The following is a 24538-nucleotide window of genomic DNA, read 5'->3' on the forward strand; positions in this document are numbered from 1 at the left end:
ACACATGCTCAGAACCTCAACCTGGCTGTAATAAACTGTGGGAGGCCATGGTTCCTTTTTCCGAAAAGTTCTAATCACTTCTACTTCATCCAGAAATTTGTGTGACTGGTCAGACTTATGCTGCATGTCTTCCTTTTCCTTTAAGAGCCAAAATTCTTTGTCATGAAGGCTCAGAGTTAGTAGTTACGTTGTGCTTGGCATCCTGTGGGAGTTGAAATCCTCTGTCAGCACATTAGCTTTTCCATGTGCCAGTGTTACATTCTGCTTTAATATATATATACATATACATATATACATATATTTTTAATTGGAAAGGTATCTTTACAGTGATTAGTCTCTTACCCAAGATGCATCATGAACATCAAAACAGTCTTGGAGTTCACTGTGTCTCCTATACCCATAACCACCAAAATATATTAACCTGAAAAGTAAAAATAAGAAGATATACATTATAATATAATAATATACTATAATATACTCATAAAAATTCAAATAGATCCTTTCTTACACTGTAAGAACCAAAAACATCTAAACTAATTACAAAATCAAAGGGCTGTGCAAACCCTGGGATGTGAATTAGTTAATCCCACAATGCGGTAAGCTCCCAACATGAGGAGTACCACGGCTGCTTCCATTCCTGTGGGACAGGAGAAGGAACTCACGCTATGCAGAGGATCAGTGCACAAGTACATAAGGGCTTGAAAAAAACCACCGAGGCAGGCTGGTATGGAAAATTAGGGTCTTTTTTTTTTTTTTCAGTTCCTTTTTTTATTCTTCTCTTGGTCTGCTGGGAGGAGGGTGAGAGGATCATTCCCAGGCACATTAGCAGGGAGATGGATGGGAGCATGAACAGCTGGGAATTGAACCAGAGCCCATATGGGATACTGGCACTGCAGGGAGGAGGCTTAACCTACTATACCATGGCTCTGGGCACCAGAATCTTACTGCTTTTTTTTTTTTTTAATATGTTTTAAAGATACGTATTTTTTAAAGATTTTATTTTTATTACAAAGTCAGATATACAGAGAGGAGGAGAGACAGAGAGGAAGATCTTCCCTCCGATGATTCACGTCCCAAGTGACCACAACAGCTGGTGCTGTGCTGACCCAAAGCCAGGAGCCAGGAGCTCTTCCGGATCTCCCATGCAGGTGCAGGATCCCAAGGCTTCGGGCTGTTCTGGACTGCTTTCCCAGGCCACAGCAGGAGGCTGGATGGGAAGTGGGACCACTGGGAATAGAACTGGTGCCCATTTGGAATCCTGCGGCATGTTCAAGGCGAGGACTTTAGCCACTAGGCCATCGTGCGGGGCCCCTTAAAGATATTTTTTTAAAAACTTATTTATTTTTATTGGAAAGTTAGATATACTCAGAGTAGGAGAGACGGAGAGGAAGATCTTCCGTCTGATGATTCACCCCCCAAGAGACCGCAACAGCCAGTGCTGAACCGATCCAAAGCCAGTAGCCAGGAACCTCCTCAAGGCCTCCCACGCAGATGCAGGGTCCTGAGGCTTTGGACTGTCTTTGACTGCTTTACCAGTCCACAAACAGGGAGCTGGATGGAAAGTGGGGTCTGCCAGGATTAGAACCGGTGCCTATATGGGATCCCAGCATGTTTAAGGCAAGGAGTTTAGCTGCTAGGCCATGGAGCCAAGCCCTATTTTAAAGTTTTTTATCTCTTGGTGCCAGTGCGATGACTCAGCCGGCTAATCCTCCATTTTGAAGTGCAGGTATCCCAGATGGGCAATAGTTCCCATTACAGCTGCTCCACTTTTGATCCAGTTACCTGCTTGTGACCTGGGAAGGTAGTGGAGGGTGGCCCAAAGCCTTGGGTCCCTGCACCCGCATGGGAGACCCATAATAGGCTCTTGTGATCCTGATTTCAGAACTTAGAATTGCTCAGTGCAGCCATGTAGGGAGTGAGCCAGTGGTTGGAAGATCCTTCTCTATCTCTCTGTAAAACCTGTCTTTCAAATAAAAGTAAATACATACATATATTTTTAAATTTAAAAATATTGGGCTTGGCACAGTAGCCTGAAGTCCTCGCCTTACACATGCTGGGATTCCATTTTAGCACTGTTTTGTGGTCTGGGAAAGTAGTAGAGGACAGCTCAAAGCCTTGGGACCCTGCACCCGCTTGGGAGACCCGGAAGAGGTTCCGCGCTCCTGGCTTCAGATTGGCTCAGCTCTGGCTGTTACAGCCACTTGGGGAATAAATTAGCAGATGGAAGATCTTCCTTTCTGTCTCTCTTCCTCTCAGTATATCTGACTTTCCAACAAAAATAAATAAATCTGTAAAAAATTTAAAAGTATTTTCATTTTATTATTTGAAAGACAGAGAATGGGGAGAAACTGAGATATTCCATCCAACAGATCACCCCCTCTTAATGTGTACAAAGGCTGGGACTGGGTCAGGCTGAAGCCAGGAGCCAGGAGCTTCTTCCAGATCTCCTAAGTGGGTGGCAGCGGCCTAGGTACTGTGGTCATCTGCTTCTGTTGTCCCAGGCCATTGGCAAGGAGCTTGATTAGAAGCAGAGTAGCCAGGACTTGAACTGGCACCCACATGGGAAGGTGGCATTGCTGGTGGCAGCTCTATCATAGATGTTAAAATGACCCCACAAATTAGCATCTGGAAACAGACACAGAAGGAGCTTGAGCCTATACTAGCATCCTTTTTTATTCTTGAGAAAAGTTTCAGGGTCAGTCATCAAAATCTGGAAGCAATGGACAGATCAATCAGGTCTCTCCAGGCAACCAGGATTTTCAAGCTTCCAAGATTGGGATTAGGACAGATGATGTGAAAGAAGCATGTCAGGGGCATGCCAAGCCTTTATGCCACACAGAATGGCAGCCTTCAAAGGCCAAGGTAGAAGGCAGAGGCTCAGAGAGACTAAAGGTATAGAAATCATGAGACTGGACAGGAAAAAGAACTCCTGCTGGCCCAAAGACCGACCAGCTGGGATAAAACAAACAAACAAACAAACAGGGAGATATTTCCCATAATTATGAGAAGTGGAAAAATGGTTTTGAAAAGATAGCTTCAAAATCTTTAGACAGGGGTCCAGTGTGGTAACCTAGTGGCTAAAGTCCTTGATTTGCATGCATTAGGATCCTATATGGGCACTGGTTCCTATCCTGGCTGCTCTACTTCCCATCCAGCTCTCTGCCTGTGGCCTGGGAAAGCAGTTGAGGACTGCCCAAAGCCTCAGGACCCCGCACCTGCATGGGAAACCTAGAAGAAGCTCCTGGCTACTGGCTTCAATTCGGCTCAGCTCCAGCCGTCATGGCCCCTTGGGGAGTGAACCAGCAAATGAACTATCTTTCTCTGTTTTTCCTCCTGTCTGTAAAATGACTTTCCAATAAAATAAAAATAAATAAAAATTTAAAAATTAAAAAAAAAATCTCTAGATGATTTCCAGCTCTGAAATTCAGGATCCTGGTGAAGGAAAGTCCTCCCTCAGAAACATGAGAAGCCAGTGGTATATTGAAATTAAAATGCTGAACAAAGCTGAACACAGCTCAGCTACAGATTAGACTGCCTTGGAACCCAGTCCAGCGGCCTGAACAAAGACCTGTTGTGCCACTCTGTGGAGATAAGTATAATGTATTCTAGTATTACTGCTCTTTCTTACAGAATGTCTATCTTAGAATAAAAAATTATAGAATATATGAAAATGCAACCTCTCTCTCTCTCACATACATATGCCTGTACACAGTCACACACACTGACCCACAATTTAGAGAGGAAAGAGTAAATACAAGCAGTCAGATATTGGCCAAATATTAGAATAATCAGAAATTGCCTTTAAAATGATAGGTGCCTGCATGGTACAGCACACTAATTATTTGTCCTGTGGTGCCAGCTCTATATGGGCACAGGTTCATGTCTTGGTTGCTGTATTTCCTGATCCAGCTCTCTGCTTACGGTCCGAGAAAGCAGTAAAAATAGCCAAGTCCTTGATCCTCTGCACCAACATAGGAGATAGAAGATGTTTCTAGCTCCCAGCTTAGCTCTGGCTGTTTTGGCTTTTTGGAGAGTGAATCAGCAGATGGAAGGCCTTCTCTCTGTCTGTCTCTGTAAAATCAGCCTTTTAAATAAAAATGAACATATGTCTAAAGAATAAAATGACTATAATAGAAATGACAGCAGACCTAGTGGAGAAAAGTGATAACTATGGGAAGAAATGAGCACCTCAGGGACCAGTGTAACGTGTCAGCTGGCTAATACTCTTATGGTATTGGCATCCCATGTGAGCACCAGCTCATGTCTGGCTGCTCCATTTCCAATCCAGCTCTCTGCTTATGGCCTGGGAAATCAGCAGAGGATGATTCAAGTCCTTGGAACCTGCACCCACTTGGGAAACCTGGAAAAAGTTCCCAGCTTTGGGTTAGCTCAGCTCTGGCCACGGCAGCCATTTGGGAAGTGAACCAGCAGACAGAAGACCTCTGTCTTAGTCTGACTCTCCTTCTCTCTGTAAAATCTTCCTTTCAAATAAAAACAAATAAATCTTAAGAAAGAAAGAGCAATTTAAGCAAACACACAAAACCAAGACAATGAAATAAATATTAAAAATGGAAAATTAGATGTCAGAATGAAAGAATTACTCCAATAGGCTTAACAGAAAATTAGACACAGAAATAGAAAAAAAGACAAATCCTAAGTAAAATCAGTAGTTCATTTAAAGAAAAGTTTACAAAAGTTTATTATCCTGTTGGATGACTGAGTGACTGAGAGTGAGAACAGGGAAGTGAGGGAGACGGACAGAGAGAGAGAGAGGGAGAGAAGGCACACTTCCATAAACTAATTCACTCCCCCCAAAACCCACACAAGCTGCAAGCGGAGTAAGCAAAACCCAGGAGTCCAGGGATCCGTTTGGGTCTGCTGAGAAGGCAGCAGGGGCCAGAGCATTTGGGCTATCATTGCTGCTTCCTTCTTTCCATTACAGGAAGCTGGACTCCAAGTGAAGCAGTCAGACTCAAACTAGCACTACAGCAGGAGACAAGCATCCCAAGTGGTGAGCTTAACTGCCATGCCACAATGCCTACATCAAGAAAAAAGAAAAATTAGGGAGAATAAAGCAGAAAAGATCCAGATGTTTGAAAAGAGCAGACTAAGCAATCTTGCTCTGGAATTTTAATTGACAGATCTGCTGTTATTCACATACAAAGATATTCAGCACAGCGTGGTTTGTCAGAGCAAGAGAGTTAAAATGACCCAAGCATTGTTTTAGCTATAAAGAAAAGGTTTAGTAAACTATGATGCATCTATAAAGGGGAATACGATGCAGCAAGCCAAAAATTAAAAAAGCAAAACAAAGCAACCCTGACTAGGGCTACAGGAAGAGGAAAAGCCTGTACGTCAGGCTTAACCACAACAAGTAGCAGAGTTCCAAAGAGTGTACTCAGTACCCACAGTATGCAGAGCAGGCTGAGGAGAACAGGAATACACGCACACCTGTGGGACTTTGTGCACGCGGGGCATGGGGGCAACGTGCATGGGGACCGAGGAGGAAACACCGTGCAGCGTACCCTCCAAACCAGTATTTCCGTTTTGGACCCACGTAAATGTATTACCTGTCCAAAAAAAATTAAGTAGAACAACAAATAATGTAAAAGAAAAGCAGCGAGTTCCTACCATACTCATTGCTATACCATGGCTCTGATCCAGGGTTCAGAATTGCTACTACTATTCACATCAGAAAGGTTTGAACTTGTATCTTGGAAGAAGCTTCATACTGTGAACTTTTCTGCTTTGGCCAAAAGCTATAGTCCTCACTTACCTGCCATCAATGCATTAAACATGCAGGCATCTTACCTGTCTTTATATACCCAGCAGGAAAGTTTATCACGTGGCGTTGGTGGCTGGCCTTCAAAGTTACTGATTTTTTCCCAAAGGTAGGTTCCATCGCTTGTTCTCAAATTAACAAAATAAAGCTTTTAAAAGATGAAAACATTTTTATCACACACAACATTTGAAAATTAGGTATGTGTCAGAGAAACCTGTGATCCAAAAATTAACATTGCTACTGCTCTGTCTCCAACATGTAACATTTTTACTTGGTACAAATTAAAAACTGCAGCCTTAATGAAAATGAGAGAGTTTTAGAGGCAGAAATGATACAAAACACAGGAAAATGGAGCACTTCCCATCACAGTCTCTCTCTGCGTGGATATGAATTAGAAATGCAGTTAATTTGCAAGCAGAAAGACTATCTTCAAAATTTTGTCACTGGTGTGTCTGCTAGTTTTTTTTTTTCATACAGGCTTCCTTCCCTGTGGCCTCTTCAAGTAAACAAGAAGCAATAGAGCAAGTGTGCTAGCAAGACAAATCCCAAAACTTAACATGTGGGAGAATGGGAGACCTGGAATATATTCTTCTCTCCTCCCTCCAGCATCTGGCCCAGCCCCAGGGCATCTGAAGAATGAGCTATTGGATGAGAGTTCTGTGTGTGTGCGTGTGTGTGTGTGTGTGTGTGTGTGTGTGTGTAAAAAATCTTGCAATCACACCTGTGGACATTCCATCCCCTTTGCCATGTCCTGGTAGCAGCTAGTCTCAGGTCCCACCCATGCCCATGGGTTGGGGATGCCTCACAAGCTGCAACACAGGGAGCCAAGTGCCAATCTGTCCACCACACTGTCTCCCAATATATTTTTGGAGATGGGATGTAAAGAGAAGTAAATAAACATGAGTAGGACCCCAGAGGAAGATCTGCAATAGGAACCCGCCAATGCCATCAGCGCATCCTGGACTGGTGGTCTTCAGGCTGAGCTCCTTACCCTTTGCACTCAGATGTTTGTATTGCCAATCCCTTGGTTGTTTTTATTTTGCCTTTCATCTTTTTTGTTTAATTAGGTATCCCATTTGGTGAGCTTTAACAAGTACACTATCAAAGGATAAATTATTTCTGTCATTCAAAGAAAGTTACCAGTGTCCCATTGGTACCATTCCTCTCACACCTCTAACTACAGAAAATCATCAATCTGCTTTCTGTTTATAGATCAATTTTGTCTATGCTACCGTTTCATGTAAATAAAATCCTAGGGTGTAGACTGTGAATTAAAACTTGTCACTGGAAATCTGCAATGTCCTACACGTCTTTATGGAGTATTTGTGGGAAAGCTGTAGGATGGGGTGATGCACTGAATAGGACATGGTGCTGAGCTCCTGAATGAAAAGGAAACATTACTCTGTTGCTGTATCCCTGGTCATCGTATCCTCCAAAAACATAGAGCTTCCCACACACGCAAGCGCCACAGCTTCCCGACATGGAGGCAGGGAGTTCTCCTTCCATGAGGTGCATCCTCCTGCAGCGAGAACAGCACAGGATCCCGTCACCCTCCAAAGGGGAAAGAACAGTCCCTTCCTGTTTCAGTGAACACTGTCACTGCCAATGACAGGCAGCGTACAACGGTCACTGATACCGAATAAAACCCTCCAGATTCAGATGAACACTTTTCAACCGGCGAGGACAAAGCCAACCACAAAATGTTTCCTATATGCCGCTGGCACTCAGAATGGAACACAACAGCGTTCAGGACAGTGTTGGTCTTAAGAGGAATGATAAATGGAACAGTGCAAGGCAAGAGCCACAGAGAAGGGAACACTGGAATAAATGGAAAAGGAGACTTCACCAATGCTGTGGTGGGTTCTAAGTACAATCTCAATTGAACAGACACTAAAATTGGAGAAAACCTAAAATTTGAACTAACTTACCATAACCCACTATCAATTTCATAGGTCCAAATTTCATCATTAGGCAAATATACTTCATTGTCTTCAATAGACTAAAAACAGAGAACACATAAAGTTGTTTATCAATTACATGGTCATAATCAAACAGTTCCTCAACACTGAAAAATTTCAATAAAAACACTGCAATACACAAAATTAGGATGGAAGGATTTTTTTCTCCAATGTAAAAGAAGGGAATGGTCTCCTAGAGAGAAATGGGGGAAATAAAGCTTCAAAATTCTAAATAGAAAGCATATGAACTGCAAAAAAAAAAAAAAAAGAAAAGAAAAAAAGTATATGAATCTTAACTCTTGATATTTAAATCCTTCTTAAAAGGACTTTAAAACAGATTTGTAGCAGACATTTAGACAATAAAACAAAGAAAAAAGAGCATGTAAGAAGACAGTATATTTTGAGTACACAGAAATAATTAATAAAAGATTTTTGAAAATTTGTTTATTTTACTGGAAAGTCAGATATACAGAGAAGAAAGACAAAGAGGAAGATCTCTTGTCTGCTGATTGACTCCCCAAGCGTCTGCAACGGCTGAACTGAGCCCTTTAGAAGCCAAGAGCCAGAAGCTTCCTCCATGTCTCCCACGCAGTTGTGGGCTCCCCAGGCCTTGGACCATCCCTGACAGCTTTCCCAGGCCACGGGCAGGGAGCTGGACAGGAAGCAGAGCTGCCAAGACACGAACCAGTGCCCGCATGGGATTCCAGCACATGCATGGTGAGGACTTCAGCCGCTAGGCTACAGCCTAAAAGACATTTTTAATGACAATTGAAAGATAAATAGGAAAAGGGTAACAAGCTGAAATAACATAGGAATTAAAGCAAGAGCTCAGATAAATCTGTTGCAATTTCTTAGAACCTATAAAACAATTTTCAAAACAAGCTAGCTTATAAAACATAGCTCAAGAGTTTCTAAAAGTGTATGATACAGAAATTGTTCACATTCCTAGCAGATGATACTGCTTCTCATTGCCATAATTACAAAAACAGTATCTTAACTATTCTCCCTCTCTTGACACACACACTCTTTATTAATTCTAAGGAAACCCAGTCCGTTATGCCAAACCAAGACATCAGTATTAGACGGTTATGTGGATAATTAAGGACAGAAAAAAGGAAATGAGTTGTGTGACTCCAAGTGTCAATGACATCAGACCAAGCAGCCACGTGTGTTACCTTTCAAAACAAAGCAATGCTAACATGCTGTCACTATTCTGAAGTTCCTACTGTTTGGAATAGTCTACAATTCTAAAGGCGCTGTACTGTGCAGTACCTCATGGGACCTGCTGTCCCACTGCAGCTCAGCTTGCCTTTCGCTGATTAAGGCCATGCAGTCTTTCTCAGTTCCTAAACCTCCCCCATTCCCTGCTGTGCCAGAGCCACTCATCTGCACTATACTCGTCTCTCAGAATGTTCTTTCAGGCGCATGGGACCTGAAGGAGCAGGAGCGCCACTGCCCTGTGATACCAGCACTCCATCTGGGCACCAGCACGAGTTCTGGCTGCTCTGCCTCCAACCTCCTGCTCATGCTTTTGGGAAAACAACACAGGATGGCCTGAGGTCTTGGGCCCTTGCATCCACATGGGGGACTTGTGGCTCCTGGCTACAGACTGAAGACATGAAGAAAGACAAAAATAGAGAGAATGGAAAAGAGCCAAGTTTGAAGAGACAAAGCTGTAAGTTTTTGAAAAACTATTACAAGTAATCTATTCTGATATCTGGGTGGCCCTGCATTCCACATAGGATAAGAAATATATATACTTTGATACACAAAGTGAAACTACATGATATTTTCCTAACAGCTAGAGAAAACAGAGATCACCTTCATGGTGGATAATGATTGAAATCTCACTAACAGAACCTAAATAATCTTAAACAGATATACTTACACATAGTACTTCCCAGCCTAGAATTTTATTATTATTTTTTGATTTATTTATTTTTATTACAAACTCAGATATACAGAGAGGAGAGACAGGGAGGAAAATATTCCATCCACTGAGTCACTTCCCAAGTGACTGCAACACCCAGTGCTGTACCGATCCTAAGCCAGGAGCCAGGAACCTCTTCTAGGCCTCCCACACGGGTGCAGTGTCCCAAGGCCTTGGGCCGTTCTTGATGCTTTTCCGGTCCACAAGCAGGGAGCAGGGTAGAAAGTGGAGCTGCCAGGATTAGAACCAGTGACCATAAGGGATCCCGGCATGTTTAAGGCAAGGATTTTAGCCGCTAGGCCACTGTGCCGGACCCCCCTAACCTAGGATTTTATATCTAGAGAAACTATCTCCCAAGAACTCAGGTGAAATAAAGACATAATTAGATAAAATCTGAGACAGTGCACCAGAGACAGAGCCTTACTGAAGGAAATTCTGATCGATGTATTACTAAAGGCAAAAGGGAAACATGACACATAAAGATCTGAAATGTAGCAAGAAAGGGCGTGACAAAGCATTTAAAAACGGTCAAGTACACATCAATATTCTGTTTTGATGACCACCTCGATAGGGAGACCAGGATCGTACCACCTCGATAGGGAGACTAGGATCGTACCACCCAGGGATAGGGGTGGACAGACTTAAAACTTTCCGAGACCAGGGTTGTGGCGCCGGAGGTTCAGCCACTACCTGAAATGGCAACTGGGTGCTGCTTCCATCCTGGATGCTCCACTTCTGAGCCAGCTTCCTGCTAACAGCCCACTTCTGGACCCCTATCACCCATGCGGCATACGGAGTTTCAAGCTCCTGCTGTCAGCCTGGCTCAGCCCAGCTGTTGCGGCCATTTTAGGAATAAATCCACAGATAGAAATATCCCTGCTTTGGCTCTCTCCCTTTCTCTCTGTGATCTTGTTTATCCTCCTCAAAAATTAATTTTTCCTAAGGGAAGAAACTATTAAACTGCTAATGCAGTAAATTGTTTTGTTGAAGTAAATAAGGCACCTTCCACATGACTAAAAACAAATCAAGATTTTTATATATAAAAAATAGAGAACAAGAAAAAATGTTCTCAAAAAACATAATTCATATGCACATAAAAGGTAATTCAAAAAGGCAAATAAAGCACCGCAGGAAGAAATTAAAAATCAACAGCTGGAGCAAGAGATTTTTAATCCTTTTGTACTAATTTTCAGACCAGGATAGCAAAAGAACTAAAAAACAGAATTATTTATTATTATTATTACTATTATTGCCATTATTTGAATGGCAGAGTTACAGAGAGAGGAGAAACAGAGAGAATGATTGATTGATTGATTGACTGATTGATTGATGTGGCCTGGGAAAGAGGTTGAGGATGACCCAAGTCTTGGGACCTTGTATCCGTGTGGGCAACCTGGAAGAAGTTCCTGGCTCCTGGCTTCAGATCAGCTCAGCCCTGGCTGCTGCGGCCACTTCAGGAGTGAATCATTGGACAGAAGATCTTTCTCTCCATCTCTCCTTCTCTCTGTATGTCTGCCTTTCCAATAAAAAAAAAAATAACACAACTGCTTAGAAAAAGGGAGGGGGGGCGGTGTGGTGGCCTAGGGGCTAAAGTCCTTGTCTTGAATGCACTAGGATCCCATATGGGCACCGGTTCTAATCCCGGCAACCCCACTTCCCATCTAGATCCCTGCTTGTTGCCTGGGAAAGCAGTCAAGGATGACCCAATGCTTTGGGACCCTGCACCCACATGGGAGACCCAGAAGAAGCTGCTGGCTACTGGCTTTGGATAGCCTCAGCTCTGGCCTTGTGGTCACTGGGGGAGTGAATCAGCAGATGAAAGATCTTTCTGTCTCTCCTCCTCTCTGTATATCTGACTTTCCAATAAAAATAAACTAAATCTTAAAAAAAAAGACTTCTAAGTCTTGCTTACTCAGCAAATGTTTGTACTATGAATGTCTCAGGAGAAGAAAAGGGGAAAAGTACAGAAAGCCTACCGATGGAAAAATCTCTAAACCTTCCCAAATCCTGGGAGAGATACGGACATCCAGCTAACACCAAGAGCTCACAACAGCTCTTCTAATTGCAACGGTGTGGCTGCATCACAAGAACAAACAAAAAGACCAACGGAACCTAGAAATAAATCATACACCTGCAAACACTTGATATATGACAGACTGGGATTGCAGGTTAATAGGGAAAGGAGGGAATAAATGATAGGGGGACAAGTGTTTACCCACTTAGAAAATATAGTAAAACTGTACCCCCCCCAACTTAAACCAATCAACCAGAGAAACAAACAAAAAATCAGATTTTAAAGGAAGATATAAACATGGACTGTAAAACTGTTAAACACTTAGAAATAAATACTGAAGATGTTATAATCTCCACACAGGGAAAGATTTCTCAAACAATGCAGAAAGCACAAAGCATCAAGGAAAATATCAAACTTACATTAGAATGAGTAACTTCTGTTCAATGAAAGAATGATCAAGGAAGTACAATGAGAAGCTACAAACATTTTTCTCTTGGCTTATATATTTTTTTATTGGTATATGTGAAGAATTCATACAAATCAGGAAAAAAAAAAGCCAACAAAAAAATGACAAGACATAACCAATTTCACAAGAGAAAACACAGATAGGTCCTAAAAGTATGAAAAGGCATTCAACTTTATCAGTAATTAAGAAAATGAAAACAAAACCAGAATGAAATATCATATCACACTCATTGGACTGGCAAAAGAAATGAAGGCCAGATGGGACCAAATCTTGACAAGGATGTGGAATAAGAAAGTGGCTGATGGCCATATTAATTGATACAAATATTTTGGCTACAGTCTTAACATCTCCAAGTAAATTTGAAAACACGGATAGCAAGTGACCCAGAATTCTACACTTCAGCATATGCCCTAGAAAAGATTTTTCCTTGTGCATGTTCAATAGGATGCCAAGCTGTAAGAATGCCGCTCATTGCATTACTGCTGGTAAGAACAAGTCAAGGAAAGTTCCAGTGTTTGTCAACCATGGAATGGATAAACCTCAGCAAAATCACACAACAGAAAGTCACACAGGACACACATCAAGTGAATGAATCCAGGGGTGAGTTTCAAGGTATTTAACAACTGAGCCGCACAGGCGTGGGTCAGTCAGAATGAACCTCAAACAACAGCAAGAACAGCCTTGTGTAAAAATGCCTACCAGCCGGGGCCTGGCATAGTGGCACAGTGGTTAAGGTCCTCACCTTGCACGCCCGGGATCCCATGTGGACGCCGGTTCTGATCCCGGCGGCGCCGCTTCCCATCCAGCTCCCTGCTTGTGGCCCGGGAAAGCAGAGAAAGCAGACGAGCATGGCCCAAAGCTTAAAGCTTTGGGACCCTGCGCCCACGTGGGATAACCAGAAGAGTCTCCTGGCTTCGAATCGGCATAGCCATCGGACAGAAGATCTTCCTCTCTGTCTCTCCTCTCTGTATATCCGCCTTTCCAATTAAAAAAAAATAATAAAAATAAATCTTTAAAAAAAAATGCCTACCAGCCTACTATAAGCAATGAATGAACTGAATAAAGTAATAAAAGAATCAATCATGAGAGAAAACATGCTGCTATTCCAAAATCGAACAACGTTGCTTAGCTGTACATTTTGGTAAAATTATAAAGAAAAGAGTGATTAATGATTATAGCCAGGGATAACCCGCAGGGGTGGGAGTGAAGGATAAGCAGGAAGCTTCTAGGGTACTGGTAACAGTCTATTTCTTAACCTGGAAGGTAAAAAGATGTTGAGTTTTACATGACATTTAGTTTATATGCTCTCTAGTACATTTATTTCAAACTATAAAATCAAGTGAATAAGGGCCTGGCACGGTAGCCTAGTGGTTAAAGTCCTCGCCTTGCATGCACAGGGATCCCTTGTGGGTGCTGGTTTGTATCTCTGCTGCTCCATTTTCCATCCAGCTTCCTGCCTGAGGCCTGGGAAAGCAGTTGAGGATGGCCCAAGGGTCTGGGACCCTGTTCCCCAGTGGGAAGGCCTGGAAGAAGCTCCTGGCTTCGGATTGGCTCAGCTCCAGCCATTGTGGCCACTTGGGGAATGAACCCATAGATGGAAGATCTTTCTGTCTCTCTCTGTCTCTCCTTCTCTCTGTAAATTTGACTTTCCCATAAACGAAATAAAAATAAATCTTTTTAAAAATTTGAAGTGAATGAAACATTAAGAAATGACAAAGTAGGTCACAAAATTTCTAGGAAGGCTGGAGGAGCAGAGTCCGAACTCTGGGCTGGGCCAGGTCCAACACCCTCAGGCCGCAGGCCCAGCATGCTGCAGCTTGCAACACTGTCCTTAACACCAAACTCTGTCCCAGAGTAAGAATCCTGCACAGTGCCGTCTGCTAACATCTTTACTTCTAAATCCACATCAGCACTGATTCACCTGAGCAGCGGTGTCCAAACCACGTGTTACAGCCAACCTGAGTGCTTTCCATTCAGCTCCTTCTCTAAAGACCAGGGATACAAAAGTGAACAAACTATCATTGCAGAATGGCAGTGGAGAGGAGGCAGTGAAGCAACTGAAACAAACACCCAGACAAGACTCCGAGGAAGAATAACACAAGCAGTCCAACGAGGTTCCAATTCTGGGCAATTAACAGGATTGATACATACTTCCCACATGATACAGATGGCCTAGGTAACCACTTATGGACATATAAACAATCAGCTTAAAAGAGTATAGAAACTAGGGCCCGGCGCAGTGGTTAAGGTCCTCGCCTTGCATACCCTGGATCCCATACAGGCACTGGTTCTAATCCCAGAAGCCCTGCTTCCCATCCAGGCCTGTGGCCTGGGAAAGCAGTGGAGGACGGCCCAAAGCTTTGGGACCCTGCACCCGCGTGGGAGACCCGGAAGAGGCTCCTGGCTTCGGATCGGCACAGCATCAGCCATAGCGCTCACTTGGGGAGCGAATCATCGGATGGAAGATCTTCCTCTCTGTGTCTCCTCTCTGTATATCTGACTTTGTAATAAAAATCCTAAAAACAAAAAGAAAGTAAAGAGAAGGGGAAAGCACCTCCTGACTCTTCCTGAAGTTCATCTGCTAACCTTGTCCTTTATAGTTTTTTCCCAACTCAGATTTTCTTTTCCAAGATTTTGTAAATCATCTATTCTCCTACAGTATTGTATGGCCAATTTCTTCTATACTTAATACTTTAGTCCTAAAGTATTAATATCATCTTCTTTCAGTGATTCTAGGATCAATAATCACAAAAGTGATTTTTCTTCCAAATTTAAAATTCTTTTAAATACAGGACATGTTTATGTTTGGCTGTTCATGTAATTTTCTTTCTCATTTCACTACACTTTCTCTACCTGCATCAAGACTAGTAATTTACCTATTAATGGTGTCATGATGTTTTAGCATCTGATATAGCAGGCTGTTCATTGTTATTCTTTTCAGACATTTTCTCAACTGACCCTTCTGTAAGACCATCAACATCCCTTACAGAAATTCCTACTTAAGTGTATTTATCCCAGAGCTTTCTATAAGACAAAGTTCATAGTACAATGTAGTATGTAAGGCATCATGGGACTAAAACTGTTCAAATAATTAAGGTCAAAGGGAAAAGCCAAGCATACTACCTAGGAACACACCAACCCCTGAGCTGCTCCTCCACCATCTGGCTAAACTACTGACAATTTTCATCCTTCCTAGGGGCAGCACCGTCATGTACTTCAGGAAGGAGAGAAAAAAAAATACAGACCAAAAAGATCAAGAAAATGTTTCAGCATCCATGAGAATTTGCCCCTTGCTTTTTGGCATTACCTAGAGGCAGGGAAGCTTTCAGATACAATGTGCTTCAGAATACATCTGACAACAGAACAAGAGCCTTTTGGCTCTGTATCTGGGAGTGTTAGCAGTACATACACTGTGTTAAAGAGGACAATCATGACAGGAACAGTCTGGAAGAAGCCAATGACGACTCCTCACCACTGATGGAATACCTCCAGATTCCAGGGCCTGTTAGCTATTTCAGCTGGAATCCTCTTCCCTGGAGACCAAACGACCCTTAAAGTTACACACTGACTACTCATTTATAAAATGAGGTTATTATCTACCTACTTTAGATGGTTACAGTAAGGCATACCCAAATTTAGGGATATGAGAGGGTCTAGTGTATGCTAGATACAGTAAATTAGGATTCCCTCCCCCCCCCATACTGCACTACGTGAAGAACAAACACACAAAACAACAAAGACCAACCAGGATGTGAGAATTAACACACACACACACACACACACACACACACACACACACACACACACAGCAGGTACTTTATTTCACGATGACAGTCACGTTACAGGTCTGTCACACTAAATATGGAGAAGACACAGGTGCTAGTTTCAGTGACCACTTCTTAGAAATCTGTAAGCTCGAGAGTTTGCCAGATACTACTGAATTGTTTCCCAGCCGCACAGTTCTTGCTTCCGTCAAGATGCTTGAAACAAAAACATGCTTTCAAATCTCCACTGGAGCGATTTTAACCCACAACCACCCTAACCTGGTGCTCATACAAAGCTATTTTGACACTTAAAGGAAACAAAATTCGTTAGGTAGACAAATGTCGCTAGAAAGAGCTTAGTAATACTGAAAGGCTTCGGTGATTTAGAGGTTTTTATTTGGAGTCGCGCCGCAGAGGTAAGGAAATCCGTACAACCTAATTACAGCACGGCGTCCTTTGCGGCCACTTCAAGTCTGCACCAGGGCATTGTCAAGACGAGAATTAATCGCGCTTAACTGTCCCCGGCCGGCCGGCGCGCGTTACTGGACAAACTGGGGGAGCGTGGCAGGAGCCCCCCAACCCCGGGAACCCCGGCTTTCCCAGCGGAAAAGCAACGGCGAGGGCGGCCCCGGCGCTGTCGGGGCGCGGGATCCCTGCCCGAGCCGCGCCCCCAGGTCCCCGCGGGCTCCGAGCCGGTGTGGGCGGCGGGCGGGCGGGTCCCGGCGCGAGTCCGCCCCGTCCCGCCTCTTCCCCTTACCACGTAGCCCCCCCACACGTAGAGGAAGTTTCCGTCCACCACGGCGCAGTGGCCGCTGCGCTCCTCGGCCACGCAGAAGAGCCGCGAGTCCGCCATCCGCGCCGTCGCTCGCCCCCAGCGCTCGGGCGCGCCGCAGCCCCTGCCCACGGCGCGGCCTCGCCTCGCGTCCCGGCCCCTCCACGCACGAACGGAACGCGTCGAGGGTCGAGATTGGTGGGAAGGCGGAGCCAGTGCGTCTGCGCCGTCCCGCGGCCGCTCGCTGAGGAAGCGGAGCCGGAGCCCTGCCGGAGCCCTGGCAGGAACGTGGCCCAGGGACTTGCACCCCTGGCACCTGCTTGGGGGAGGAGGGTGCAGTTAATCAGCCTCTGAGGGGCTCTGCCTGTCCTCTGCCCCTGACATCCCATCCATTAGAAAAGAAGGCCCGGTCTTCCTAACTGTTAAATGTCAGTGGCCTTACTTAAGGACTAACCCCCTCCCCCCATACAAACACTTACACGCAGAGTGAGAGAGATTTATTCTTATTTGGAAGGCAAATTTGTGGAGAGTGAAGAACGGGGATTTTCCATTCACTGGTACACTCCCCAAAAGGGTGTAATCGCCAAAGTTGGGCTAATCCAAAGCTTGGAATCTGGAGCCTCTTCTAGGTCTCCCCACTTGACTACAGAGGCACAAGGATATGGGCCATCTTCTGCTGCTCTCCAGGGCACACCAACAGGGAGCTGGACTGGGAGTAGAACAGCTGGAATCGAACAGGCACCCATACGGGATGTTGGCACTGCAGGCAGAAGCTTAGCCTACTGTGCTTAGGTGCTGCTCCACAGTATGTTCTCTTCTGTAGAAGGCAGGCAGGGGAGTTCCATAGTTAACAAAAACAAACCAGAAAGTGAGGGGGGGGGGAGAGAAAAGAAATAACCAAAAAGAGGGTCAGAGGAATAGCCAGAAATCCCTATGAGGTTGTAAGAAATGGTGCATCTAGGATCAGTTTTTCTCTCCAATTTCTTAATGTGAAAAAAAACACAAAAATAGAAAACAAGAGTTTAAGTCAGTTAAACTGAACAGTTGTTCATCTCACAAGCTTTACATTTACTTGTTTGCAGGTATGTACAGTTTTCAGTTTGGTAGTCACATTAACCTTCAGTATACATTGCTTAAAAATTAAGGACAGTCACTTGTGTATCCACTTAAAAAAATGTGTTCCCTAATAGGATCTGACTGCAATCCATATTAAAGATTCCCAAATTCCAGACTGGAATTGTGATGTGGGGAAAGCTGCGACTTGTGATGCTGTGATGCTGGCATCCCATTTGGGTGCTGGGTGTTCTGACTGCTATACTTCTGATCCAGCTCCTCGCTAATGGCCTGGAAAAAGCAGTGGAAGCTGGCCCAAGTGCTTGCGTTTCTGCGACTCATGTGGGAGACCCAGATTTATTAATTTACGTGAGAGGCAGAGAGAGGTAGAAAGATCTTTCTTCCACTAGTTTACTCCCCAAATGAACCCAATGGCCGGAATTGGGTTGATCAGAAGCCAGGAACTTCCTCTGGATGCTGAGACCCAAGTACTGGGGCAGCCTCTTCTGATTTCCCAGGCCATTAGCACAGACTGGCTAGGCAGCAGAGCCGTCAGGACATGGGCAGGCATCCACATGGGGCTACCGTGGGCAAAGGCTTTACGGGCAACACCACAGTGTCCACCCCGGTGGTGGCAGACTGTCAGTCCAATTGTTCCAGTTCTGCTTTCACCATTTATTGGACCTTTCAACATGAGCAAATCATTCACTGCTTGTGTGTCTCAGGGGAAAGGAGGCTTTTGTGGAAAGAAACTTTGTGAGCAAAACATAAACTAATACTTTTCTTAAAAGATCTATTTACTAACTCACCCCTCAATTACTATAAAGCTACAGCGGGTCGAGGATGAAGTCAGGAGCCTAGAACTCGATCTCCTCGTGTGCTGCTGCTTCAGGTGCGGTAGCAGGGAGCCGGAGCTGAAGGTGAGCAGCCAGGATGAGCATTCTGGCACTGGGATGCGGTTGTTGCAGGCGGCAGCTTAGACCTAAGCCCTTACATTTAGAGCCAGCCCCTAAATGTAAATCACAATATTCACGGTGCTTGTGACATTGGTTGGCGAATCTGAATCCCTCAACTTAAAGTGCGGGTAGCACGGAGTCCTGGAGGTGATAGCTTCAGGTCAACACGGACACAGTATTTCCCCAGCTGTTGTCAGGGCCTCCTCAGAGAGAAGGCCTGTTGGGCCCTCCGGAATCACGGAAGGTCTGGAGGAGCAGGGAGAGCGCAGAATGGCTCAGGGATGCACTCGGCTAAGCAAGCAGGCTCTCGCCCTTCGGCCTCCAGGCAGCAAAGGAGGTCCAAGGCAGTATACTGCCCATCAGGTGTGAGGAACCACAGGGCGGAAAACCGAGCGCGGCGAAGACAGACCGGCCGGTACCCAGCCCAGAGCGCCTTGGATTCGCTGGAGGTGTAGGGAAAGGGGCGGAGCTAGATGGGGACCTCCCACAAGGGGCGGGGACTCACTGACAAGCGGCAGGTCGAATTTGGGTTTCTCCCGGGAAAGGGCGGAGCCGAGCTGGGGAACTCCTTGGAGGGGGCGTGACCTGGGCGGGGAGCTCTGAGCAAGGAGCGGGGTTGAACCTAGGACCTGTCAGGAAGGGGCGTGACCTGGGCGGGGAATCCAGGGAAGGGGAGGGGCCTGAGCCGGGAGTTCCTCACAAGAGGCGGGGCTGAGTCGGGGACGGACCTCCCGGGAAGGGGCGGAGCCGCAGCCGTGGCGCCAAAGTGCAAACATGGCGCCGGAGAAAGTGCGGAGCCGGGCGCTCTCCGCCTTCAAGCTGCGCGGTTTGCTGCTCCGGAGGTGAGTTGGACGCGGCAGCGCGCGCGGGGTCAGGGCCAGGGTGCGGCTAACGCGCCCCTGCAGCAGCAGGACGCTCGGTAGCGGCCTCCATGTGCTCCTTGAAGGGCTGGGCCGTAAATGACGGAGACCTTGAACAAGTTGTAAGAAGCAGGGTCCGTCTTGCTGGGTTTTTGAGTCTTGCAAGCGGGAGGCTTTTCTGCACCTGCTAAACTGATCTCGAGAAGTGAAGCCCTGTGGCTTTGGGACCTCCCAAGGACTTCGCGTCTGCCTGGCTCCGGGACTGACGCTGAATGACACCCACTTGTCCTTGGCTGCCGACTTTTGTCATAGCGCGGGATGGTGCCCGCCGCCCAACCCTCCTAGTTGGGGGTGAAGTGTTCTTTTCTGGAGAAACTAAAAATGGGTAGCTTTTCTGCGTGTTTCTAGGTGTTCTCTTAGATTTTTTTGTTGTTGTTGTTGGACCAGACACACCTTTTTGTACCACGTTTCGCTTAAGAGTGTGTGTGTGTGTGGGGGGGGGATTTCTTGGGTTGTACTTGTTTTTGTAGAACTTTTTCAACCTTTAAAAAATATTCTTGTATTTTATTGGAAAGAGACACTGCTCCCATCCACAGTTCGCCCCTCCCCCTTTGCCCGTAACATCCAGAGCTGAGTCAGACCAAACCAATTCAGGAATCCATCGTGTTTTCCAAGCGAGTTGCTGGAGCCAGGGCCTGCTGCCTCCCAGCACAGGCCTTAGCAGGGAGCTAGACTCGGACTCGGAGCCGAGATAGGAGGTGGCATCAGGTGTTGGGATGGCTGTATCAAGCGCTCTCCCCTGTGGGACTTTTAAAATTGTGTTTTTGGGTTAATAGTGAACAGGGCAAGAATAGATGTGACCAGGAGGAAAGGATGGATTTTGTTGAGTTTTGGAATATATGATTGGTCAGTTACCTTTCTTTTCTAAATATTTAGAAGTTGGCAAATACTAAGCATCAGCAATACAGTTAAAGCTGTTAGCTTCAGTGCCATCTGGTGGGTACAAAAGAGTAAGACGCTGGAGTTTTGCGGGTGGCAGATTGTGTGTAGGCCAGTCCCTCATAACAAATGCAGCAAAAAGTATCTCCTGCTGTCAGCCAGGAGTTTAGGTGTGGCTTATATGGGTCCTTAGCCTCAAGGTCTTCTCATAGAGCTACATGGAAGATGGGGTCCTGTCAGACATCCCCCGGGGCAGGATTCCCTCCCAAGTTCACGAGTTGGCAGGATTCTGTTCCCTGCTGGTTGATGAACTGAAGGTCTTGGTTCTCACAGGTTGTTGGCTGGAAGCTACTCTGAGTTCCTTGCCCCCAGGTAGTCTGCAAGAGTTTGCTAGCAAAGCAGAAATAAGTCACAGTCTTTTGTAACCTAATTGAAGAAGTGAATCTTGTAACTTTAATTAATTTATTTTTTTTGGGGGGGGGGATCATAGCAGATTGCTGTTTCTTATTTTTGTCCTCAGAAGCAGGTTAGCAGGTGCAGGCCACAGTAAAAGGGGAGGGGACTGGGTCAAGGTGAGGTTATCACAGGGAATGCGTTCTTGGGGACTATCTTCCATGTCTGCCTACCATGGACATTTGTGATTTCACCGGTCAGAACAAAGTGCTCTGCGAGGGTTAACAAGGAGAATAAAACTCTGTAGAGTCTAAAAAGAACTTCATTGAGGAGGTGGTTTGAGCTGAGTGTTAAGGTTGGGCAGGACTGACCTAGCAGGAGAGAGGAGAGTGGGAGGAAATGGGTGGGAAAGCAAGAGGTGCCCATTGAGCCTCCTGAGAACTACATGCCAGATCTACATGTGACTGCCAGATCTCAGGATCTCTCCTCTAACACAATAAAAATAGATAAAATCTTTTTTAAAATGTTGAGATTTCACACCCACTGAGGAAACAATTAAATCACAACCCAAGGTAGGGGACACATGTGTTGTGGCAACAACAGATACATCAACATGAAATATTGCGTGGATACTGGCCAGTATATGATTGGCTAACCAAGTAGGCAGGGCTCATGCTGAATATTAGTGGTATTTAAATGAAGAATTCATGTGGGTTTTTGTTTTTTTTAAGATTTATTTATTTTTATTGGGAAGGTAAATTTACACAGACAAGGAGAGACAGAAAGATCTTCTATCCTCAAGTAGCTGATCCAAAGCCAGAAGCCAGGAGTTTCTTCCGGGTCTCCCATATGGGTGCAGGATCCCAAGGCTTTGAGCCCTTCTCTACTGCTTTCCCAGGCCTTGGGCAGGGAGCAGGATGGGAAGTGCAGCAGCTGGAACATGAACCCATTCCCACATGGGATCCTGGTGCGTCTAAGGAGAGTTTTTAGCCACTAGCCAACTATACTGGAACCCTTGTGATTTTAATATGAATGTTGCTTCCATGACTAGATTCATGTTTTGATATTTTTTCTTTTTTTTTTTTTTTAAAGATTTATTTAGTTACTGGAAAGTCAGATATACAGAGAGGAAGAGAGACAGAGAGGAAGATCTTCCATCCAATGATTCACTCCCCAAGTGAGTGCTATGGCTGGTGCTATGCTGATCCGAAGCCAGGATCTAGGAACTTCTTCTGGGTATCCTACACGGGTGCAGGGTCCCAAAGCCTTGGGCCATCCTCAACTGCTTTTCCAGGCCACAAGCAGGAAGCTGGATGGGAAGTGGAGCTGCTACCGGCGCCCATGTGGGATCCCGGGGTGTTCAAGGCGAGGACTTTTAGCTGCTAGGCCACGCTGCCGGCCCGATATTTTTTCTTTTTGCCTAATGATTTTCTCATACACCAGATCTAATTGCTAGAAAGTAATTTAAGGAAATGCAGTGTCAAATTAATGAGTATGTGAGCATTATGTTTAGGATATGGTGCTTGACATTAAGGTTGACAGATTCCTTTCTGAAGTGTGAAAAGTAAGTAATTCAGGCTAACATGCTGTATCAGATCCAAGGTATATATAAGTTGTTGTTGTTGTTGTTGTTTTGAACAATTATGGAGGGAAGGGGAAATCACAGCAGGTAAGCTGGTCTGGGTGGGTTTCTTAGAGAAACGCTGTGATTTGGGGTTTTAGAAACAGCATTGTTGGCCAGGGATAGGATGGCCTGCCTCAGAGGGCACAGAAAGGGCAGTACTGCTGGAGAAGCGGAGTAAATGGATCTTCAGTTTGATGCCGATTGATGAGTGTTTGTCATTTGGGAATAGAGGTACTTTGATTAGCACCTGGTGGCCTCATCTTTCCTTCCTTCCCTCATCAGTGAAGCCATTAAGTACCTCACCGAAGCTCTTCAGTCTGTCAATGAAGTGGAGTTGGAAGATGCCCTGGACAGGATCATCGATGCTGTTGAAAAGCAGCCATGTAAGTGGTGTTTCCTCAAATGTTAGGACAGCTGTCAGCCTTTGTGGGGTGCACAGCTCTACATGCAGAGGATGCTTCAGTGTTCACCCGTTCCCCATCTTAGAAGTGAACAGGGGAGCTTTACTTCCTGGAGGAAGAATGGTTAGTTGGAGTTTCAGGATATTCCCCCCGGCCCCCGGAGACCCTTTGGTTTCCTTACCCCCTCACACACACCCCATACCTCACCACTCCCCTTAGGTCCTCATGAATCTTTTAATTAAATACTTCATCTGCTATCATAAGTGTGGGTCTACCAAGGTGAAAGGCTCTTTTTAATAATAATAAAAAAAAAAAGCCAGAAGGACCGAGGCGGATGCAGCTCTCATGGGGTGTGTATATGTGGGCAGTGAGGTGTTCCATCATAGAGAAGTGATTATTTTAATTTCTCAATGTCTTTCTAAAAGTGGTACTTTAAGGGTATCTTCCTTCCCTTTCAAAGGTCCTTTAGAGTGAAAAAGTCATACAGTGGTGCCTGTCGTTGTTTTTGATTAGCATCAGGCAGTAACTGGTGTTTGATCAGGGAACATAAACCACAGTGGTGCAGGGTGTCCACTCTGGAACCAGGCTGGGTTTGTGTTGCCATCTACTCCTTACAAGCTGCGTTCCTGGGCAAAATTTTCAACCTCCTGAAGCGATGTTTTCTCTAACCATATCAGCATATTAACTCTAGTCTTACAGGACCTCTGTTTAATGAAATAATGCCTATCAAGTACTGAGCATGGCTGTCTACTTACTAAATGCTTAGTAAATGATAGCTGTTATTACTATTATCATGGCTATTGAAATGTAGCATTTGTGAGTAAATGATAATAATGTAACCACACGGTACCTGGCAGATCAGGCTAGGCCTCCGCCTGCAGCACCAGGATCCTATATGGGTGTCAGTTTGAGTCCTGGTGGCTCTACTTCTTCTTCTTTTTTTAAGATTTATTTATTTATTTATTTTATTGCAAAGTCAGATATGTAGAGAGGAGGAGAGACAGAGAGGCAGATCTTCCATCTGATGATCCACTCCCCATGTGCCTCCAACAGTCAGTGCTGCACTGATCCAAAGCCAGGAGCCTGGAACCTCCTCCAGGTCTCCCATGTGGGTGCTTTGGGCTGCCCTCTACTGCTTTCCCAGGCCACAAGCAGGGGAGCTGAATGGGAAGTGGGACTGTGAGGATTAGAACCGGTGCCCATATGGGATCCCAGTGCGTGCAAGCTAAGTACTTTAGCTGTTAGGCCATCGCACCAGGCTCCTGGTGGCTTTACTTCTGATCCAGCTCCCTGCTATTTGCCTGGGAAGGTGACAGAGGAGGAGGGCCACTGTGCCACATGGGAGACCAAGGAGAGGATCCTGGATCTGGCTTTGGACTGGCCCAGCAATGGAGGATCTCTGTTTCTGTCTCTCCTTCTCTCTGTAGAAAAAAAAAAAGTGGGAATGGGGAAGTTGTGGGTTGTTACCCAGCCTGGGAAGCCACACTTGTGTTGTCCACCCCATTCTACAGTGCCAGTTCAAATCCCATCTACTCCACTTTCAAGCTAGCTCCCTGTGACTGTGGCCTGGGAAGCAGCTGATGATGCATCAAGTATTGAGTCCCACCACCACTTGAAATGTACAGG

General features: G+C 45.2%; 2 protein-coding genes across 4 annotated transcripts in view; one reads left to right on the forward strand and one right to left on the reverse strand.

Moving 5' to 3' along the window:
- The window catches only part of KLHDC1 (kelch domain containing 1), a 40297-nt gene extending 23480 nt beyond the window's left edge, over window positions 1-16817 (reverse strand). The window contains exons 1-5 of the mRNA XM_040969416.1: window positions 16672-16817; window positions 7711-7781; window positions 7184-7301; window positions 5812-5930; window positions 343-421 (exon numbers count right to left, since the gene is read on the reverse strand). Of these exons, the coding sequence (XP_040825350.1) occupies window positions 343-421; window positions 5812-5930; window positions 7184-7301; window positions 7711-7781; window positions 16672-16767 (483 nt within the window). The 5' untranslated portion in view covers window positions 16768-16817. The remainder of the gene's footprint in view (window positions 1-342; window positions 422-5811; window positions 5931-7183; window positions 7302-7710; window positions 7782-16671) is intronic.
- Window positions 16818-19431: 2614 nt separating this feature from the next.
- The window catches only part of POLE2 (DNA polymerase epsilon 2, accessory subunit), a 28989-nt gene continuing 23882 nt past the window's right edge, over window positions 19432-24538 (forward strand). For 2 of the 3 annotated variants that reach the window (XM_040968759.1, XM_040968760.1), the window contains exons 1-2: window positions 19450-19537; window positions 22794-22894. In XM_040968759.1, the coding sequence (XP_040824693.1) occupies window positions 19470-19537; window positions 22794-22894 (169 nt within the window). In that variant the 5' untranslated portion in view covers window positions 19450-19469. Of the gene's footprint in view, window positions 19538-22793; window positions 22895-24538 lie in introns of all 3 variants that reach the window. The other variant, XM_040968758.1, reaches the window with a different exon arrangement.

Source organism: Ochotona curzoniae, unplaced genomic scaffold (assembly GCF_017591425.1).
Source record: "Ochotona curzoniae isolate NIBS_2020 unplaced genomic scaffold, NIBS_Ocur_1.0 scaffold_4701, whole genome shotgun sequence".
Taxonomy (NCBI): Eukaryota; Metazoa; Chordata; class Mammalia; order Lagomorpha; family Ochotonidae; genus Ochotona; species Ochotona curzoniae.